The 18099-nt window shown below is 49.5% G+C and overlaps 6 protein-coding genes across 6 annotated transcripts; 3 read left to right on the top strand and 3 right to left on the bottom strand.

Annotated features, from left to right (window-relative positions):
* Positions 1 to 1358: 1358 nt before the first annotated feature.
* BKA67DRAFT_559187 (uncharacterized protein) lies at positions 1359 to 4315 on the bottom strand. The gene is made up of 6 exons (XM_046102375.1): positions 3969 to 4315; positions 3297 to 3889; positions 3189 to 3220; positions 2221 to 3138; positions 1736 to 2132; positions 1359 to 1685 (listed from the first exon to the last, which is right to left on the bottom strand). The coding sequence occupies exons 1-6, from the start codon at positions 4142 to 4144 to the stop codon at positions 1525 to 1527; spliced, it is 2277 nt and encodes a 758-aa protein (XP_045959258.1). The 5' UTR covers positions 4145 to 4315; the 3' UTR covers positions 1359 to 1524.
* A 360-nt stretch (positions 4316 to 4675) lies between these two features.
* BKA67DRAFT_559183 (putative MFS transporter) lies at positions 4676 to 6837 on the bottom strand. Its single transcript, XM_046102374.1, has 4 exons — positions 6357 to 6837; positions 5920 to 6298; positions 5196 to 5855; positions 4676 to 5142 (listed from the first exon to the last, which is right to left on the bottom strand). The coding sequence occupies exons 1-4, from the start codon at positions 6545 to 6547 to the stop codon at positions 4891 to 4893; spliced, it is 1482 nt and encodes a 493-aa protein (XP_045959257.1). The 5' UTR covers positions 6548 to 6837; the 3' UTR covers positions 4676 to 4890.
* A 1696-nt stretch (positions 6838 to 8533) lies between these two features.
* Positions 8534 to 11366, top strand: BKA67DRAFT_656959 (periodic tryptophan protein 2; the record flags this gene model as incomplete). Its single annotated transcript, XM_046107032.1, has 3 exons — positions 8534 to 8551; positions 8602 to 8714; positions 8780 to 11366. The coding sequence occupies 3 exons, from the start codon at positions 8534 to 8536 to the stop codon at positions 11364 to 11366; spliced, it is 2718 nt and encodes a 905-aa protein (XP_045959256.1).
* Positions 11367 to 13070: 1704 nt separating this feature from the next.
* On the top strand, positions 13071 to 14967 carry BKA67DRAFT_533937 (BCS1 N terminal-domain-containing protein; the record flags this gene model as incomplete). The annotated part of the gene is made up of 3 exons (XM_046099781.1): positions 13071 to 13559; positions 13612 to 13780; positions 13844 to 14967. 3 exons carry the CDS (start codon positions 13071 to 13073, stop codon positions 14965 to 14967), a joined length of 1782 nt encoding a protein of 593 aa, XP_045959255.1.
* Positions 14968 to 15064: 97 nt separating this feature from the next.
* On the bottom strand, positions 15065 to 15449 carry BKA67DRAFT_222994 (uncharacterized protein). Its single transcript, XM_046095575.1, has one exon. The coding sequence runs from the start codon at positions 15401 to 15403 to the stop codon at positions 15161 to 15163; it is 243 nt and encodes an 80-aa protein (XP_045959254.1). The 5' UTR covers positions 15404 to 15449; the 3' UTR covers positions 15065 to 15160.
* Positions 15450 to 16057: 608 nt separating this feature from the next.
* BKA67DRAFT_222901 (septin) lies at positions 16058 to 18056 on the top strand. Its single transcript, XM_046095574.1, has 5 exons — positions 16058 to 16372; positions 16429 to 16475; positions 16548 to 16710; positions 16777 to 17087; positions 17142 to 18056. The coding sequence occupies exons 1-5, from the start codon at positions 16315 to 16317 to the stop codon at positions 17715 to 17717; spliced, it is 1155 nt and encodes a 384-aa protein (XP_045959253.1). The 5' UTR covers positions 16058 to 16314; the 3' UTR covers positions 17718 to 18056.
* Positions 18057 to 18099: the final 43 nt, after the last annotated feature.

The raw sequence follows: 18099 nt of genomic DNA, 5'->3' as shown, positions 1-18099 counted from the left end.
GCGATACTGGGCGCAAATAAGTAGAAATTGACGATGCTCAGCTACAATTACTGATGGCAATGTCCATACAACCAGGACGGATAAGTCTAAGGGGCTTCATAGAGTGACTGAGCCAGGTAACTTTCAACTAAATGTCACCCACTGAGGCTGCGCTGCATATCACACCCATGATCCTGGTTATGCCGATGGCCAGATCACCGCAGACTAATACTTGACAGATGAATAGGCAGACAATATTCAAATAGCTCCTGTGGTGCTCATCCCTTGTGGCTGCTTGCTGCGACGCTGGGCTGGGTGTCCAGTGTGAGCACAGCTCAACGTCGCATGAGTTAGCGCGCAAGCAGAAAATTTGGTTGTTCATGAGAAAATCAGTAAATCGAATATAAACCCCGAAAGCTTCGATTCATGAAATTTGGCATTATATGTTTCTTTTTTGGACGAGTCCTTTCGACGAAGCCATGTTTGAAGATGCGAAGTTGCGTCCGGTATGAAAGATTTCAGTTCGCAGGAACCGGGACCCCATGATATGAGAAACCCGCTGGCTGAGCATGTTCACAGATCTAGTGATTCCACCGTTGATAGCCAGAGTATTTGCATGCACGCCAGGTGGGTGTGTTGCAACGGCTAGTGACTCTCGAAGCAGCGACACATATTCATCATCGGCTTGCGCAACGGTAACACTCACGAGAAGGGATGTATCGATATCCGGAGCTACAGTCGCGATGCCAACAAACCCCCGTCTTCTTTAGTAAATTTGTCCCACTGCGGCAATGTGAGCAGCGGCTCCTACGGGCGATCCTTGCCTGCTGGTCATGGTAGCTTCCATGTCGGACGAGACTGGCACATACAAGGACCACAGTTGGCTATTACCCGGATGAAACCAGGCGGCAAATAGTGTCTTGGATCCTTCGGTACCAGTTTTATTGCATGGTCATTCGGCAACCTGATAATCGGAGCGTCTAGCGGGGCGATGACGTGCATCTTTGCCAATAAATAGTGGTCAAGTAAATAAACGGCATCAAATTCCAGGTTTGCTAGACTACAATAGGTACAGAACGCAGCTCAGGATGTTTGAAAGGCTATGTAGACCTCCTCCCTCCCCCTTCCCCCCAAAAAGGAGGGAGGGAAACAGTGATCATCGTAGAGTTTATAGCATTTTTAAAGATCTACAATCTTCTAATGGAAGCCAGAGCCCATGAATGTAGAATCAAGGACTTCACGCTAGATTATGCTAGGAATCACGAAACTCATGAAGGTCCACTTATGTCCGTGTCGGCGGGCATCCCTATGTATTCTCAGCATACTGAAATAGATTTGTTCCGAGCACGCCTTAAGCAGAAGATCAAGACCATGAAAACCTAGCTTATCGATGTGACAGTAGGATTACTTCAAATTGGTTATCTGATGGACAGGTGCTTATAGGCAGTGCAGCTGTCCTATATAGAGTAACTTGCCAGTGCCGAGCTCTGAGATCATCCTCTTACCAAGTCCATTCAAATCCCGTTTTGTGTGTGCCCATCATTATCACAACGCTTCTGGCTCTGAAGGCTGACTTGTCGCTAACCATTGAGGCAATGCCCAGCCAGCTCTATCCATCATGTCCATATTCATAGAATACTCCATGGGTTGCTGAAGATCAGATTCCGTAAACGTTACCGCAAATGGAAGATTTGTAGGTCCTGGGACTACATCATACTGTCAGCGTTGTCATATAGGAGATGGATTAAATACTGACCTTGGGGGAATAACATGTGGTCTACATTTGTCAAGGTGCCGATTTGGTCCAAACCTAGGCTGATCTCAATATCTCTCATCAATGTGGTAGTAGTGCTAGTCGGTGGAGAAGGATCCTCAGGCACGAATCTGTCGCTTGCTCCTGCCCTTGCAAGGACCATGCTCACTGTTTCAGCAGCCTTCTGTGCCTCACGAGATTTTACGCTTCTCCTCATCCAGATGGCTCTGGACGCAAGCAATGCTGCAGTGATCTCATCTATCCGCTGTATTGTTCTCCCACGGTATAAGAGCGAACACAGAATCATGGTGGCGGTGAGGAACTGATGGTTCATGATAGATGTCACTCGCCAACGCAGCGTATCAAGCTGGCCCCCGGGACAAGTCTCCTCATCCAAAGTCTATTGCATCCAGCTGTATCAGATCGACGAATTTGCAAAAGATCACCCACGAACCACTCCAGTCAACTTGATAAAACTTGACACTTACTTGCTGTATTTGAAGGGTTCCCAAAGAAGCATCAATGCAGGCTTTCCGTGAGTACTCGAATGTATCCTTATCAGAAGACGTCGACGGCATATAAAGAAATCGCTGGTGAAGTAAAAGCTGTCCCTTGTAAAACATATGATTGAGGAACAGCCGGGCCATAATCAGTTGCTGCGAATCGGTCATGCTCGAGGTGATAGGCTTCATCTTCAGGGGTTGGGGAATGCTATCCGCGGCTTCATGGAGAGAATTGTCGACTTTCAGGAACTCACTATAACTGACAGGCTTGACTTTAGCTGTTAGATCCGAGATAGTACCAAGAACCACCAGTAATCGTCTTCGTGCTATGACTCCTATTGTCGTTGTATGTTCAGTCTCAGGTCGTGACGGCGGCAGTTCTGTTGTGTCTTGGTCCAAATCCGTGTCATTCAGGTTGCGGGGCTCGGCTGTATCACTTTGACAGTCGGACGTCATGCGCGGCATGCCCATTTGGCTGGATATCAGTATATCACTTTGCAGAACTGTGGCCCATAAGCGACGCCGCATCTCTCCTTCTAGAATAGAGATGTCTGAGAAGTGGCGAGGGTCACGATGATAACCCATGCGCTTGGCTGTGTTGACTTCTAGTGCTAGTAGAAACCAAAGGTCTTGATCGGCGTCCGGTTTCAAAAGGTATTCCACGTAGACATAGTGGATGATCGTTTCCAACACGTATGGCCCGCACTTTGTGTACTCACTCATGATGAGGCACTGCGTGATCTTTTCGCGATATAACTGAACTTGAAGCAAAAGCTGCTCCGTACTGTTACCATTGCCAACTTCGTGCATCTCCGAAGACAGAACAGCCAGCGCTATCATGCCGAAGAGTAGCCCGAGCCAGATGATTGGGACTTGGGATGGATCCTGCCAGAAATTTTCGTACTGTGACCAATTTAGCATTTGGTTGACGACCCTTCACAGGGTTTGCTCACCTCTTGGAGAAAAGTAGGGCCATGAACAGCAGCTAAAGTTTTCCCAAGGTCAGCCAACGAGGCCTCAGAATCATTTTTCATCGGAGTATATAGCAACGGGGCATTCACCAGAAGATACAAGATCCATACGATTGAAATAGCGGGATACGTAGCGGCTCACGGCTTCTCTAGGGGGCAGCGCAGCAAGTATGTCAGCACGTGAAGTTGCGGGTCGACAGCCATACAGAAGAAGTGCACGTTGTCCCTTGTTTACGCCAGCACTTTGGCCCCCATTACTCCTGGTAGACACCCCATCGGACGCAGAGACCAGTCCAAGGTGCTCTTGTCGATCAAAGTGATCTCTGAGATCAGCAATGCTGTTGAGGATAGCAGCCCAATGGTCGCCACTAATGTAGCGGTGTTCCGCAGCACTAAAATGCATGCTACCGCCTTCCGAACTCCCATCTCTGACTGAATCTTGAACGCTGCCACTGGGTTCAATGGATGGGCCTGAAATGGTATTTTTGACGTCTGACGTCTCGTTCTTCAGTGATAATACAAGACGCTCCAGGTGATCCAGTCGGTCCTGTAGGTTGGGGGTTGCGGCCAGCGACGGCTGTGGAATTGATGGTGCTGAGGCCACCGTATGGTTCTCTGGATAAACACACATCTGCCCACGGGTAAAACAATTGGCACATGGATGCTTGCGGTCACATCGCGATCTGAGGGGACAGCCAGGTCAATTTCTTACCCATCAGCTTTGAGGGATGAAGACAAGGAAATGGTGGCAATTGTCCTCACTTGCGGCGGCGACAGTCAACGCACGAAAGCTGCGGTTTATCACGGCGGCGCCGTGCGTGACTCGTATGAGGCTGCGTAATAGATGCAGAAGACTCAACACCAGGGGGAGGTGTGCCCGAATCCTGATGTCCCATTGATGGCGACAAGGCGAGAATCGGTGAAGAAGCGAACGACATTGCCAATATCTAATTGCGTTTCAAGTTGACACGTTCCAGGAGGGGTCGGGAATAAGGATCAACCAAACTATTTGTAGGAATCGGGCAAGGAGAGATGGCATGCAAATTACAAAAACCGCATAATAAATGTCATGAAAGACAGCCTTGGGCAAGCAGGAGGATTCACTAGCTAGGGCAATGTCATCTACTGTATTATAACACTCTGAATCTGGTTGGGTGGGTGGGGCGTTGCGTTTTGGTTGCTACATCGTATGGCGTCGAGGGAACATGCGGTGGTAAGCATGCAATTGCAATGTCCGGAAGTACTCCGTCACTCCGCCTCACGCTCTGAAGGCCGCACAGAAAACACGCATATACGAAGGAGGAAAAGAAGAAGAAAAAATACAGTAATCAAAATCGTAAGTTATATAGTAAATGAGTCATTGCGATTTCTATATACATATGTACCTAATTTCTTTTTCTGTTCACCCATCTTGCAAACTCTAGCTTCAATAATGAAACAGCCTGGGATTCTATTAGAATATATTCTTGGTCTTCCAGGTCAGCTATGGTTATTTGATATTTCTTTGGTTACATTCTGGACTTGTGCCGACTATATTACGGCTTTTATGTGTCAAAGAAAAGGACACCACACCGACCAGACCATCCTTGGTTGCCGAATCTGCCTGTAATGAATGAAGTAAACATTCGAAGTAATATTGAATTTTCGAAAAGCCAACCGGCCAAATCTTGGGTTTTGCTTCCTATCATAGCAACTCTATCGTCTTTTGCCGCAACTTCTCCCCGTACTTGTAGAACAACATTGGAACTAGAACGAAAGCTAACGCTAGAAATCCAAGCAAAGTGTTTCCCCATCCAAGGCCCAGCGCCCGATACATGGGCGGTCCGATTAGTGGCAGAAACGTACCGGACAAGAATCGCAGGAAATTATTAGCACCCAGAGCAGAAGCAGCTGCCTCGGGCCCGAACAAGTCGACAAGATAGAGCTGTGTCGGCATCTAGTGATATTAGAACCTTGCATCTCTCCTTTAACGGCATATACAAGACTTACTAATACGAAAAAGGCTCCAAATCCGATGAAAGAGGTGCCAATAATGGGTACAATCCAGTGCACCTGGTTCTCGGCTGTCCAGCCATAGACGAAGAAGCCAAGACCTACAAACGGACTGAACCAGATCATCAAGATTAGGCGGAGCTCTGGCCGTGGTTGATCTCTACCGTCCGAATTCAAATGGGATACCCGTACACGCTCACCGAGAGTCCGGAAAACCACCATCGCAACTATCAATGCCACGCCAAGTCCAAGGTAGGACAGCCCGGATGTAGATATAGTGAAACCGTAGCTTCCCTCAAACACGTCAGGGAAAGTGGTAAGCAGCAAGTATAGTAGTCCGAAGACAATGGCTACATATAAGGACATGACAGATACTGCAAGCGAGCGTATGAGGAGTCTGGTGGGCCGGAGGAGAGCCTGCGCCAACACGCGGCTCGGGGTGAGGTGCGTTGTAGCAAATTTGGAGTGCACCTTCGTATTGTCAGTAGCAACACGAACACGCTTTGTCTTGCGCTCCAGGAGAGTCCGTGCGTGCGTCTCTCGCATGACTATGGCGGCCGCGATCTCAGTAGCACCCCCGAGGATGGTCAGAAGCCAGAATACCCAGCGCCATCCGAGGCCGGCCGCCACGAATCCTCCAATGACGGGACCTAAGACCTGATTTGGGGACTATGAGTATCTAAACGCGCCCGAATCTTTGTGCCAAAGGGTAGTTACTTACCGGTCCTGTCAAGGGACCTAAGCTGAACAATCCCATGGCACTTGCTCTTGTTTGGAGGGAGGTAACGTCGGCGATACTACCTCCGCCAAGAGCCATAGGTGTCCCGCCTACGCAGCCAGAAAGAAAGCGAAAAAGCATAAATTGGGCAATATTCTGGCTCAGCGCATTGCCAATGAGAAAAGCGATGAAAACGAGCGTAGAAATATGATAGACAGGTAAGCGCCCATACACCTCACTAATTGGTGAGATGAACATAGGTCCTACTCCAAGGCCAAGGACATAGAGTGTGACAGAGAGGGTGCTGACAGTTGAGGAATGTATGCCGAACTCCTCGTTGATCTGATTGATAGCCGGGGCGCACATTGTCGGCGCCATGTTTCTGTATTCAAGCACATAAGGCTGGGACGGATTAAAGCGCAGCAAGTGGTGAGACTCACGTCACAAGAGCCAGTAAAGACACGACAACGATATGTGACCATCGTTTGCCGCTGGGCCAGTTCTGCGGATTTGCAGCATCATCTGGTCCGTTCCAGTCAATTATTGTGATGCCTTCAGACAGGCGTCCGTCCTCGCCTCTTTCAGGCTCAGGAGCCATGTCATCTGACGAAACTTCTTTTGAACTGGGCATTCTGCTGCTTGGGCTGATCTCGGAGATCTCCTGGCGGTCTGTGTGAGCGAAGCCCAAAGTCGTGGTCTGGAGGCTGGTCGGGTGCAGTAACCTTGAAGATTACAACCCACGCTCGGTCGGGAATTAAAACTGCAGTGCGATCCGTAAATTCGAACCAGTACAGACACTATATATAAATGTTTGAAGAAGCGGCGCGGCGAGTCTGGAACATCCGCGTCATGTCTCCGAAGATAATACATCGTCCGGCGCCAGCTCCGCGGGCGTATCCAATTGCTCCGCGGATGATGCTCAAGCAGCCGCGGGCTTGCCTGGATTGTTTGCCAGGTCCGCCATCCATACCAATTACGCAGCCAAGGCATTGGGCAACATAATGGGATGCAATGTAGGAACAGAAGCATCTGTTCCGCTGGCATCAATCCAGAGCCTCACCTCAAGCCTTCTACAACTTTCCGGTATAGTACTGACTGTGTAAAACGCAGTATATTATAACATGACCTACCTAAGTAAGCACCGGCAGGTGGCACCAGACACAACAATGATGCGTATCTTAGGTAAAAATAAAGTATCATGTCCCAAAGTTGAGCTATATCACTTTCCACTAGCCACCGCGACTTGAAGTTAAGAATCAGTATTTGTGTGTCACTGACCCTGATCGGTCCACGCTAGCTCCAATATTCCCATATTAGATTTAAAATGACAATCTGTGTGACACTGTCTTCTGACTTCAAAAGGAAAAAGGAAGGTTGGTGTGCTTGAGGGTAAAGCTGTTGGTGTTAGATACGGCCACCGATACCAAATGTGTGCCAGTTCGTATAGCTAGTCGATCACTAACTTCAACTTTGCAGTGAAATTGACTGTTGTCCAAGCGTGGGTCGGCCCAACATGTGAGATCGAGGACTGGTCGACATCCTGACGAAAGACCACACAACTGATTTCATTTATAGTCACCGTCCAGTTGATTCGCCGCAAGATTCTAGGACAAAATACAAGTGGGTCGGTGATGGTTGTATTCTTTTTCATCAAAGGCCCAGCTAGGTCACCGATCAAACCATCAAAATCCAAAGTTGCGGATATTGCTAACACCCAGAACCAAAGACCGCTTCAAGCCGCATGTTAGAACATTTGGTTGGGTTATATCCTCGACGTCGTTCGTGAACCTTGTACTTGGTAGCTTGGTAAGCGCGGAGATTAGGATTAATGGCTGATGATAGTTATGGCGGCTGCTAAATTCGATACCGTCATATTAATTGTGAACTTCGATTCAACCATCTGTGAAGTCAAACTGCAAAGTCGGCTCTACATGTTCAGTATACTTTTCTTTCTCGAGAAAATCTTCCCCTTTATTTCGTTGAGTGCTATATCTATGTTCCATTACTGAAGGCACAAACCAATCGGAAACAAGGGGGTCCGTTATGGGCTGTGGTTCGTCTTGGCTGGTCTTCATGCATTTCGTGTGTTGGTATACTCGATGAATAGACAACATTTAGTCTTTAAAACGAGACCTATCGAAGCTCTGATGAACACTCGAAGCAGCGTTGTTCAGGGGTAGCGGTGGTGGATTTGGCCCCGGTGGTCTCTAAAGATGGGATTTCAACAAATCGTGATATTGAAATAACTGGCTGTTCGAGTATATTTACATTTATATTCAGATGAGACTTGTGGTAGTTACACCGGTACTGTACCTATTTACAGGCGGGGGGGAGGGGGGCGACTGTAGCACTAACGTAGACTAGGAGGTTAGTTGAATACAGATCCGCCGAGCGGCTGGAAGGGTTTCCACGCGCAGGTGGCGGTTGTCGACCCCACTATGCTTGGCACCAGTCAGAGCCAGTTGCAGCAGGCGGCTTAACCACTTGCAGGCTAATCTAATCATTGATAAGAGCGATAAGAAAAAAGTTGGGAGGAAGGCGCGCAGGCTTGCATTGTATTGAAGATGAGCGTGCGCCGGACCTTCGATTTCATGGTTGTTATGGAGAGATTGCGACGATGAAGACAGATTTCAAGGTCAGAAGCAGCGCCATATGCTGGAGGTACTTTATTAACTTGCCCTCTAGTTCTCGAACCTGCTAGGCACGGTTTACTGCCAGGGTAACCTGCTCTATAGCCCAGATGGCACCTGCCTTTTCTCTCCAGTTTCGAATCGAGTCACCGTCTTCAACCTCGTGGAGTGAGTGCGCAAGACGGATCCCAACCCATACGCTGGCACAGGCTCGCTGACTGACTTGTTCCTAGAAACAAGTCGCACACTTTGCCGTTTGCGCATCGGAAGAACATCGCTCGGATCGGCCTGTCTCCACGGGGCAATCTGTTGCTGTCGGTTGACGATGATGGACATGCCATTTTGACCAACGTGCCTCGCCGAGTCTCCATATACCACTTCTCCTTTCGATCCAAGGTAACCGCCCTCGCCTTCTCGCCCTCCGGTCGTCATTTTGCTGTGGGACTAGGTCGGAAGATAGAAGTATGGCAAGTCCCTTCAACGCCCGACGCCAATGCCGAAGGAGACCTTGAATTTGCACCTTTCATCCGTCACCATACCCACACTGGTCATTTTGATGACGTCCGACATATAGAATGGTCCCCGGACTCGAGATTCTTTCTTACTGCTTCCAAGGATCTAACCGCCAGGGTATGGAGCCTAAACCCCGAAGACGGCTTCCAGCCTACAGTGCTGTCTGGTCACAAACAAGCCGTCATTGGTGCCTGGTTCTCCAAGGACCAAGAAACCATCTACACTGTGAGCAAAGACGGAGCCGTCTTCGACTGGCAATACACTAGGAACCCCAATGCCCCCCCGCCGGAAGACTCTGATGACGAAATGGAAGATGACGAGGCAGCCGACATGCGCTGGAGGATAGTACAGAAACACTATTTCATGCAAGGCAGCGCGACTGTTCGTTGCGCATCCTACCATCCAGCGTCCAATTTGCTGGTGGCAGGATTCTCCAACGGTGTCTTTGGCCTTTATGAGATGCCCGAATTCAACATGATACATACGCTGAGTATCTCCCAAAACGATATCGACTTTGTCACGATCAACCAAAGCGGAGAGTGGCTCGCCTTTGGCGCTTCGAAACTTGGGCAGCTGCTGGTCTGGGAGTGGCAGTCTGAGTCGTACATCCTGAAGCAACAAGGCCACTTCGACTCGATAAACTCTCTAGTCTACTCACCAGACGGCCAGCGTATCATCACAACTGCCGACGACGGCAAGATCAAAGTCTGGGACGTTGACTCCGGGTTCTGTATTGTCACCTTCACAGAACATACCAGCGGTGTAACGGCTTGCGAGTTCGCCAAAAAGGGTAATGTTCTGTTTACCTCAAGTTTCGACGGCTCTGTGAGGGCCTGGGACTTAATAAGATACCGAAATTTCAGGACCTTCACTGCACCTACAAGACTTCAATGGGACTGTATGGCCGTGGATCCTAGCGGAGAGGTTGTAGCTGCTGGGTCGCGAGATTCTTTCGACGTTCACATATGGTCTGTGCAAACCGGTCAATTGCTCGATCAGCTATCTGGTCACGAAGGACCTGTCTCGTCATTGGCATTTGCTCCTAATGGCGGTTTACTAGTCAGCGGAAGTTGGGACAAGACTGCAAGAATATGGTCCATCTTCGATCGAACACAGACAAGCGAACCGCTACAGCTTCAAGCCGACGTTCTGGACATTGCCATCCGACCTGACTCGGCTCAGTTAGCTATATCAACATTGGATGGCCAATTAACTTTCTGGTCCATCTCGGACGCCGAACAAGTATCAGGTCTTGATGGCCGCCGAGATGTGTCGGGAGGTCGCAAGATCTCAGATCGCCGAACTGCGGCTAATGTTAGTGGTAACAAGAGCTTTAACACTATTCGGTACAGTACGGACGGCAGTTGTCTGTTAGCTGCTGGATCAAGCAAATATATCTGCTTGTACTCTGTTAGCACGATGGTCCTCCTCAAAAAGTATACTGTTAGCGTCAATCTCTCGCTGTCTGGAACTCAGGAGTTCCTTAACAGCAAACTGCTTACTGAAGCCGGACCTGAAGGTCTGTTGGATGACGAGGGTGAAAACTCCGATCGAGAGGCACGAAAGGACACGTTGCTACCTGGGTCGAAACGAGGTGATCCTTCAGCTAGGAAGAAGAACCCAGAAGTCAGAGTTACTGGTGTCGGCTTCTCGCCTGCCGGTACATCATTCTGTGCCGCGTCAACTGAAGGTCTGCTTGTTTACAGCCTGGACAGCAATCTCCAGTTCGATCCGTTTGACCTAAACATTGAAATTACACCAGCCTCGACTCTCGCTGTTCTAGAAAACGACAAGGACTACCTCAAGGCTCTTGTTATGGCTTTCCGTCTCAACGAAGCTGGTTTGATCAAGAGAGTTTTCCAAGCCATCCCATACACTGAGATTGCGCTCGTTGTTGAGCAGTTCCCGACTATTTACGTTTCAAGACTTTTGCGCTTCGTGGCAGCACAGACCGAGGATTCTCCACATATGGAATTCTGTCTACTGTGGATCAAGGCACTCATGGACAAGCATGGAAAGTGGCTCACAGCTAACCGAAGCAAGGTGGACGTAGAGCTTCGTATTGTTGCAAGGGCCATATCCAAAATGAGAGATGATATTAGGAGGCTGGCTGATGAGAACGTCTACATGGTGGATTATCTCCTTGGCCAAGCGACTGACAGGAGTCAAGACGCAAAGGTGCAACTGTCCCTTGCAGATGGTCAAAACGATTCAGTCAACCTCCTGATGGCCAAGGAGGAAACATTAGCCGATATTTTGAATCAGGAGGAGAACGTATCGGAGAATGAGTGGATTGGACTAGAGTGAGCGCCTGACCGGCGGCCCATCGCCGACTTAATGAGAGTCTGGGGTTCTTGTACTGCAGAAGACCTGGACCGACGAACAGGAGCAAAATTTGCATGCGGATTTGAGGCGTCAAAAATCGCCATACCAACCCAAGGGCCGTAAACGTCTCGAAGAGCATCGTGCATACGATACGTCACGTCAAGTCATGAGGGTCTAGGTGTGATGCCCATAGAGATACGGCCCGAGGATCAGGGGGCGGACTTTTACCTCAGAAGACATACAAACACACAGCTTAGCCCTGCGGCTGCACCTGTTGCAGACCAAGAGTCGGGTAATTAGCGAGGATTGAGGTCTTTCGTCTGCGTGGGTATGGCGTTTAAAGTAGCATGTAAATCATAAACAAAGATGAAGTATAAAAATTGTTTGTTACACACGGAAACCATTCATCGCTTCTAACTTGTGCTGTTCCGGCGAACAAGTCTAACCAGCATAAGGCAAACCTGAAACAAATTGAAGTTGGCCGTTGGAGTACAATATGCACCATCTAAACTTAACCTAGTGCCTCCGGGATTTTGCAGTACGCATGTTACATTGGCTGCGATCACAAACATTATAATGGACGAATTAAATGTTTCACGCACTCATAGTTGGTTTACAACCCTGCTCAACTGCCTGACTGCCTGATTTTGAATATGCAGCATCGATACTAGAGTCATATACATTTGTACTTATGGATCATCTGATGAACTGCATTCCGTGTCAGCGACCAGGCTGAACTAGGGCAGTTGCATGTGCCAAACAGAAGATGTAAATTGCGTGGCATCCACTATATATTTCTCCACCTTTCATCCATATTGGCCCCCATGTGCGTCATGATGCTGCTGCCTTAGACAGGTGCATATTGTAAGACTGTTTCTGCCTTGCCTACCGATGCTCGAAAGGTTCGCCACGACATGATGTGAACGTATCCTGCGTCAGCCCTTCCGTTGTGCCTACGCAGCGAGAATCTGATGTGAAATGTTCCGCGCCCATTAGTTACACCACGCAAACATTCTTCCCAGTGTTGATGCTTCCTCCAAACTAATTGACCAGTGTACCTTGCTTTTGGAATCACGTCCTCTTGTGCTTCCCAGGTCGAGCGGCCTATCGGCTAGTAAATTGTTCTCGCACAGGCTCGATAACTTTCTAATTCACGAGCTGTACCTAACCAGTTCACCGGTAGCTGACGACGTCTGGTAAGGCAGTAGGTAGTGCCACTAACGGAGCTTCACACACGGGGCCACTACCGCATATTTTCCAGTGATTGACCAGATCAAGTCCATGGTTTTCAACCAATGGTGACTTTGCTTCTATTTGTAGTGTGAATCACAAGCTGACTCTTATCCACACCACTTGCAGCTTGTACCGGGGCGTTTGCCACTTGAAATGCAAGTAGCCTAAACCATTATTTACTCTTTTTTGAATAATATATATGCATATGAGTCAAACCAGTCGAGTGTGCAAGGGACTTCCAACTATCTCCAGTCCGACTAAAGACTATAAGTATCGGACTCAATCTCAAGCTGAGTTTTGACACTCTCGCCACCTTCGCTGGAATCTCTCCCACGCCATCATTTGTCACTCTTCCGAATATCTGGGACTATTTCTAGATCGTATGCTTATTTCTTACTCTCTGGAACTTCAGTCCAATACGTGAGTACGTGAAGTTATCGGAAAGAAGTGACTATGGACATCAGCTCTATGTTCCGCGGGGCTCTGCCTACGATAGCGGAAAATGCGACTAGCGCCACAAAAAATGCGTCAAGTCCAGATCATATGGACGGCAATATAGTCGAGACTCTGCTCCCGCTGCTGGGTTTGCGCGCCCTCGTTCCCATGTACGGCTTCATCGGAAACTCTCTGGGTCTCGATCTGACCTGGGTTCTGACCTTGTTTGGTATGGTCTGGGCTTTTAACAAGCTAGGCCGCCAAGTCTATGGCACTCTTTATGGATTCGTGACTGAAAATTTGATGAGCAACATCCATATTAGCAGTAATGATGATATCTACATTCACCTCATGAAGTGGCTTGCTCAGCAGCCTCGACTGACCAACTCAAGGTCGTTGACCGCCGAAACTGTCAGCAAGACTGCATGGGAAGATGAGGACGATTCAAACGTCTCGAGAGACAAGTCGGGCCTCTACTTGAATTTCGCAAACCAGGAGGCTAGATCTGTAAGTGTCATAACTTCCTGCACGTCTCACAGCTGCTTAAGATTATCCATAGCCACCTCGCTTCATTCCTGCCATTGGTCTGCATAACTTTCGCTGGAGCGGCACGCGTTACGGCTTACACCGTAAGCAAGAATCCGTCTTCGATGATGGCGCCAACAGCGGCTTCTCGTCAATCAAAGATAGGGAAGATCTGATTATTTCATGTTTTGGTCGTAGTCCAGGTATGCCTCCCCTACTGCTCTATGTAAATATTTATAGTGGGCATTGTTACTAAATTCATAAAGAACCTATCAAGAGGCTTCTCAGGCATGTCAAAGAGTTTCACTACGACAACCATCACGCCAGAACGCTTGTCAAGCGACCAAATCCGCAAAATCTACGCCGTTTTGGTGGACGGAATTGCTGGCAACAGGTGGCGGATCGGCCGATTCGAGACATGAAAACTGTCGTTCTCGACAAGCAGCAGAAGATGCAGGTCCTCGCCGACATCAACGAGTACCTCCACCCGACTACTCCTCGCTGGTATGCCAACCGTGGCATTCCGCTTCGTCGTGGCTATCTATTCTATGGTCCCCCTGGCACAGGCAAGACGTCTCTGTCTTTCGCTCTAGCTGGAGTTTTTGGACTTGACATTTACGTTATTTCCCTCTTGGAACCATCTCTCACTGAAGAAGACCTCAGTGCTCTCTTCAGCACTCTTCCAAGACGTTGCATTGTTCTCCTAGAAGATATAGACACGGCTGGCCTGAAGCGTCATCCCGACGAGATGGCAAAGGATGCAGCCGGGAGAAAGGAGGAAAGCAAAGGAGACCAAAAGGAGACGCCAAACGACTGGAAGGTTAGCGATCTGGCCAAGGCCCTCAAGAAAGAAGGAAATGATGACAAAAAGGGCATTTCTCTATCCGGGCTGCTGAACGCTATCGATGGTGTCGCCTCCCATGAAGGCCGTGTCCTTATCATGACGACGAACATCCCCGAATCTCTCGATGAAGCTCTCATTCGGCCTGGCAGAGTCGACCTGCAGGTCGGTTTCACCAACGCCACGCGCGCCCAGGCCGAGGAGCTTTTCATCCGTATGTACGAGGCCGACCAAGGTCGCCAACGGCAGAAGCAGATGCCCAATGGACACGTCAAGGAGGACAACGACACCAACGGACATATTGTCGCGCCGGAGACGGAGAGCGCAATAAAGTCAGGCGATCTGGATATAGCCGTCGAGGAACTTCCGGCGATCGCAACGCGGTTTGCAGAGAAGATCCCTGATGGAAGGTTTTCGCCGGCTGAGATCCAGGGATACCTGCTTAAGCGCAAGAAGCACCCGCTCAAAGCTTTGGACGAGGTGGACAAGTGGGTTGAGGCGTTGCTACAACAAAAGGCCTCCAAGTCAAAGGTCTTACACGTCCAGTAGGCTAGGCCGTGGTCTTGTATTTAGTGTACAGGAGATCATGCCTAACACAAAGGGTGTAGACTGTAGACTGTTGATATTTAGAGTGTAAAAAGGCGTTTGGGTTCCACGGGACCCACGAGAGTAAATAAAATTGATCTGAAGCGATGGCGGCCGTTCCTAGTATCTACTGTACCTACCATGCTGATGTATTTCTTCATGCCCTGGGAATGTGCATTTTACAGCACCACATGAAGAACGCGGCGCATAGCAGTAGAACCGCAACACCGACGACAAGGACAATTGCTACTACGTAGCATGTTTGCTCGCGCGCGGCAGGTTGTCGATGCTGCAAGCCTAACGAGGATGCTGTTTTTGATAATGCAAACACCGTCACTCCGCTGTTGATTAGCGCAAAGATAATGAGTACAAGAATGGCAGTTTTCTGAGTGCAGCACATCGTGAACGAGATTAGCGTGCAGTGCTCAAGGTAAGATCTCCTTGCGTTGAGGTGGTTATAGTGGCGTATACAAAGAAGGCACGGCCGTCAAACCCTTGCAATGGCATGTATATGTAGGCAATGTAATGAGGATGATGGGCATATACTCTTCCCAAGAGTATGAACAATAAATACTTCATTGTTCGTGGCTACAAAGCACAAAAGTCTCTGGTTTTCGGGGACAAACAAGTGACTTATAATGACAAGCCTGAACAAAGGCGAGGCAGTGAACTGATCACAGTTCGCATTCGGGGCTTGCAGTCACTGTTCACTGTTCGCTGGTGTTCCTAACTTGGCCGGCGTGCATGGCTAAGGATAGTCTAGGCTCCTTCCAACACACGTAAGCACTGTGTAAGAGTAAGTGAGAGTGATTTAAGTTCCGTTCGTGCCTGGCGCTTGCTTGCCTTCAATCCACAGGAATGCCATTCCACCACCTAGGTTGGACTACTGTCTAACCTCACATACTGCGCAACAACCGGTACAGTAATCAATCTATTACCCTTGGGTTAGCCTAAACGTTAGGCTCACTAGGTGTCGGTTTCAGGGGCTGCCCATGTTCGTGGACAAGGGGGTTGGGGGCGGTCGCAGTGGGCAGTACTTCTGCCAAATTTCCCCATGGCGCTTGGGCCGTCCAAGTCTAGCGGTGTCGTTGGACTGGACACTTTGGACTGGACGGCACCTTGGGCCCCCACATTTGATCCCCTAAACTTTGGTTTGGCTCTGGCTTTGGCTCTGGTGGAAGCCCATCCCCAAACAACATCCGACCCTTCAGAACGCCGATTCCCAAGAGTGCAAGCTGCATCACGACCCATTCACTTCACGCGTCCATACCTCCCCCCAAAACAAGTCACGCTCGGTCATCACTTGCCAAAATGGCATCCGCTCAGCAAGGAACTGCCACGGCGATTGGCATTGCCAACCTGCCAAACCGTACGCACCCTGCAACCTCGCTCCATCGTTCGACGACTAGCTGACTTGCTTCCTAGAGCGCCACAAGATTGTCGCAAAGAGAGGTGCTGCCTTTACCATCATGGTAAGGAAACAACTCCCTCCCCCGACAATAACACACTCCTCCCCGTACTCACGGCTTACACTCACACCCTAGGTTGCTGGTGAATCTGGATTGGGCAAGACCACCTTCATCAACACCCTCTTCTCCACCACAATCAAGAACTATGCCGACCACAAGCGACGACACCAGAAGCAGGTCGACAAGACCGTCGAGATCGAGATCACAAAGGCTGAGCTGGAAGAGAAGTTCTTCAAGGGTATGCGAACACCACATTGGCCCCAGACACATTCCGACATGCATTGACTCTAACCTGCCCCATCAGTTCGCTTGACCGTTATTGATACCCCTGGCTTCGGCGACTATGTCAACAACAGAGACTCGTGGATGCCCATCATCGAGTTCCTCGACGATCAGCATGAGTCCTACATGCTCCAGGAGCAGCAGCCCCGCCGTAATGACAAGATCGATCTCCGTGTACATGCTTGCTTGTACTTCATCAGACCCACCGGTCACACCCTCAAGCCTCTGGATATCGAGGTTATGAAGAGGCTCTGTTCGAGAGTCAACCTGATCCCCGTTATTGCCAAGGCTGACACCCTGAGCCCGGCCGACTTGGCCAAGTTCAAGGCCAAGGTATGTACTTGAAGTTTCGTGGCCCGAATTAGATGCCGCTGACACTGCCACAAGATCCGAGCTGTCATTGAGGCACAGAACATCAAGATCTACCAGCCCCCTGTCGAGGAGGACGACGAGGCTGCCGCCCAACACGCTAGACTGCTGGCTGCTGCCATGCCTTTCGCTGTCATTGGCTCGGAGAAGGATGTTAAGACCAGCGATGGCCGCATCGTCAAGGGTCGTCAATACTCTTGGGGTGTTGCCGAGGTTGAGAACGAGGACCACTGCGACTTCAAGAAGCTACGATCCATCTTGATCCGAACTCACATGCTCGACCTCATCCACACCACCGAGGAGCTGCACTACGAGGCCTACCGCGCCCAACAAATGGAGACGCGCAAGTTCGGTGAGGCCCGCCCCCGCAAGCTCGACAACCCCAAGTACAAGGAGGAGGAGGAAGCGCTGCGCAAGCGTTTCACCGAGCAGGTCAAGGTCGAGGAGCAGCGTTTCCGCCAATGGGAACAGAAGCTCATCGCCGAGAGAGACCGCCTCAACAAGGATCTCGAGCAGACCCATGCTCAAATCAAGACGCTCGAGACCGAGCTCGAGCAAATGCAGGGCAGCGTTGCTCGCAGCGGTCGTCGTTAAGCGCATTCTTCTTTATACCCCCTACCCGCTTCCTTCTCTTGTTACGTCGAGCGTATTCGAGATTACCAGCATTTGAACAGCCATTTCGGTTATAATGAACATCGGCGTACTGATCAAAAGCATCGACACTTAAGACCTCCGGGGTTGGCCATGGTGAGACATGCTTTAGAGCTGATTTATGTCTTTTCAGTTGGAGCCCGGAGACAATAATGCAACAAACATGACGTCGACCCGGTGCTGGGCTGTTTGTGGACGCTTTTGGAGAGGACGACGAGAGACCCAAATATTTCTCCTTTCAAGTAGGATGCCGCTTATTTTTCCGCATCCTGTTCTTCCATGAGATAGGCTAGGCTTTTTAGTGAACGATGTAATTCTGAGTTTC

The sequence above is a fragment of the Truncatella angustata genome (assembly GCF_020726525.1).
Source record: "Truncatella angustata strain MPI-SDFR-AT-0073 chromosome Unknown BKA67scaffold_3, whole genome shotgun sequence".
In the NCBI taxonomy this organism is placed as follows: domain Eukaryota; kingdom Fungi; phylum Ascomycota; class Sordariomycetes; order Amphisphaeriales; family Sporocadaceae; genus Truncatella; species Truncatella angustata.
This window is presented reverse-complemented; position numbering and strand designations above follow the sequence as displayed.

Coding starts and splice junctions, on each gene's coding strand:
- BKA67DRAFT_559187 (XM_046102375.1), bottom strand. CDS start 4,144: ATGTCGTTCGCTTCTTCACCGATTCTCGCCTTGTCGCCATCAATGGGA. Junction 3,890..3,968: donor GTTGACTGTCGCCGCCGCAA/GTGAGGACAATT, acceptor CTGTCCCCTCAG/ATCGCGATGTGACCGCAAGC. Junction 1,686..1,735: donor CCACATGTTATTCCCCCAAG/GTCAGTATTTAA, acceptor AGTATGATGTAG/TCCCAGGACCTACAAATCTT.
- BKA67DRAFT_559183 (XM_046102374.1), bottom strand. CDS start 6,547: ATGCCCAGTTCAAAAGAAGTTTCGTCAGATGACATGGCTCCTGAGCCT. Junction 6,299..6,356: donor TCTTTACTGGCTCTTGTGAC/GTGAGTCTCACC, acceptor GCTTGAATACAG/AAACATGGCGCCGACAATGT. Junction 5,856..5,919: donor TAGGTCCCTTGACAGGACCG/GTAAGTAACTAC, acceptor TCCCCAAATCAG/GTCTTAGGTCCCGTCATTGG.
- BKA67DRAFT_222994 (XM_046095575.1), bottom strand. CDS start 15,403: ATGTGCTGCACTCAGAAAACTGCCATTCTTGTACTCATTATCTTTGCG.
- BKA67DRAFT_222901 (XM_046095574.1), top strand. CDS start 16,315: ATGGCATCCGCTCAGCAAGGAACTGCCACGGCGATTGGCATTGCCAAC. Junction 16,373..16,428: donor CATTGCCAACCTGCCAAACC/GTACGCACCCTG, acceptor CTTGCTTCCTAG/AGCGCCACAAGATTGTCGCA. Junction 16,476..16,547: donor GTGCTGCCTTTACCATCATG/GTAAGGAAACAA, acceptor CTCACACCCTAG/GTTGCTGGTGAATCTGGATT.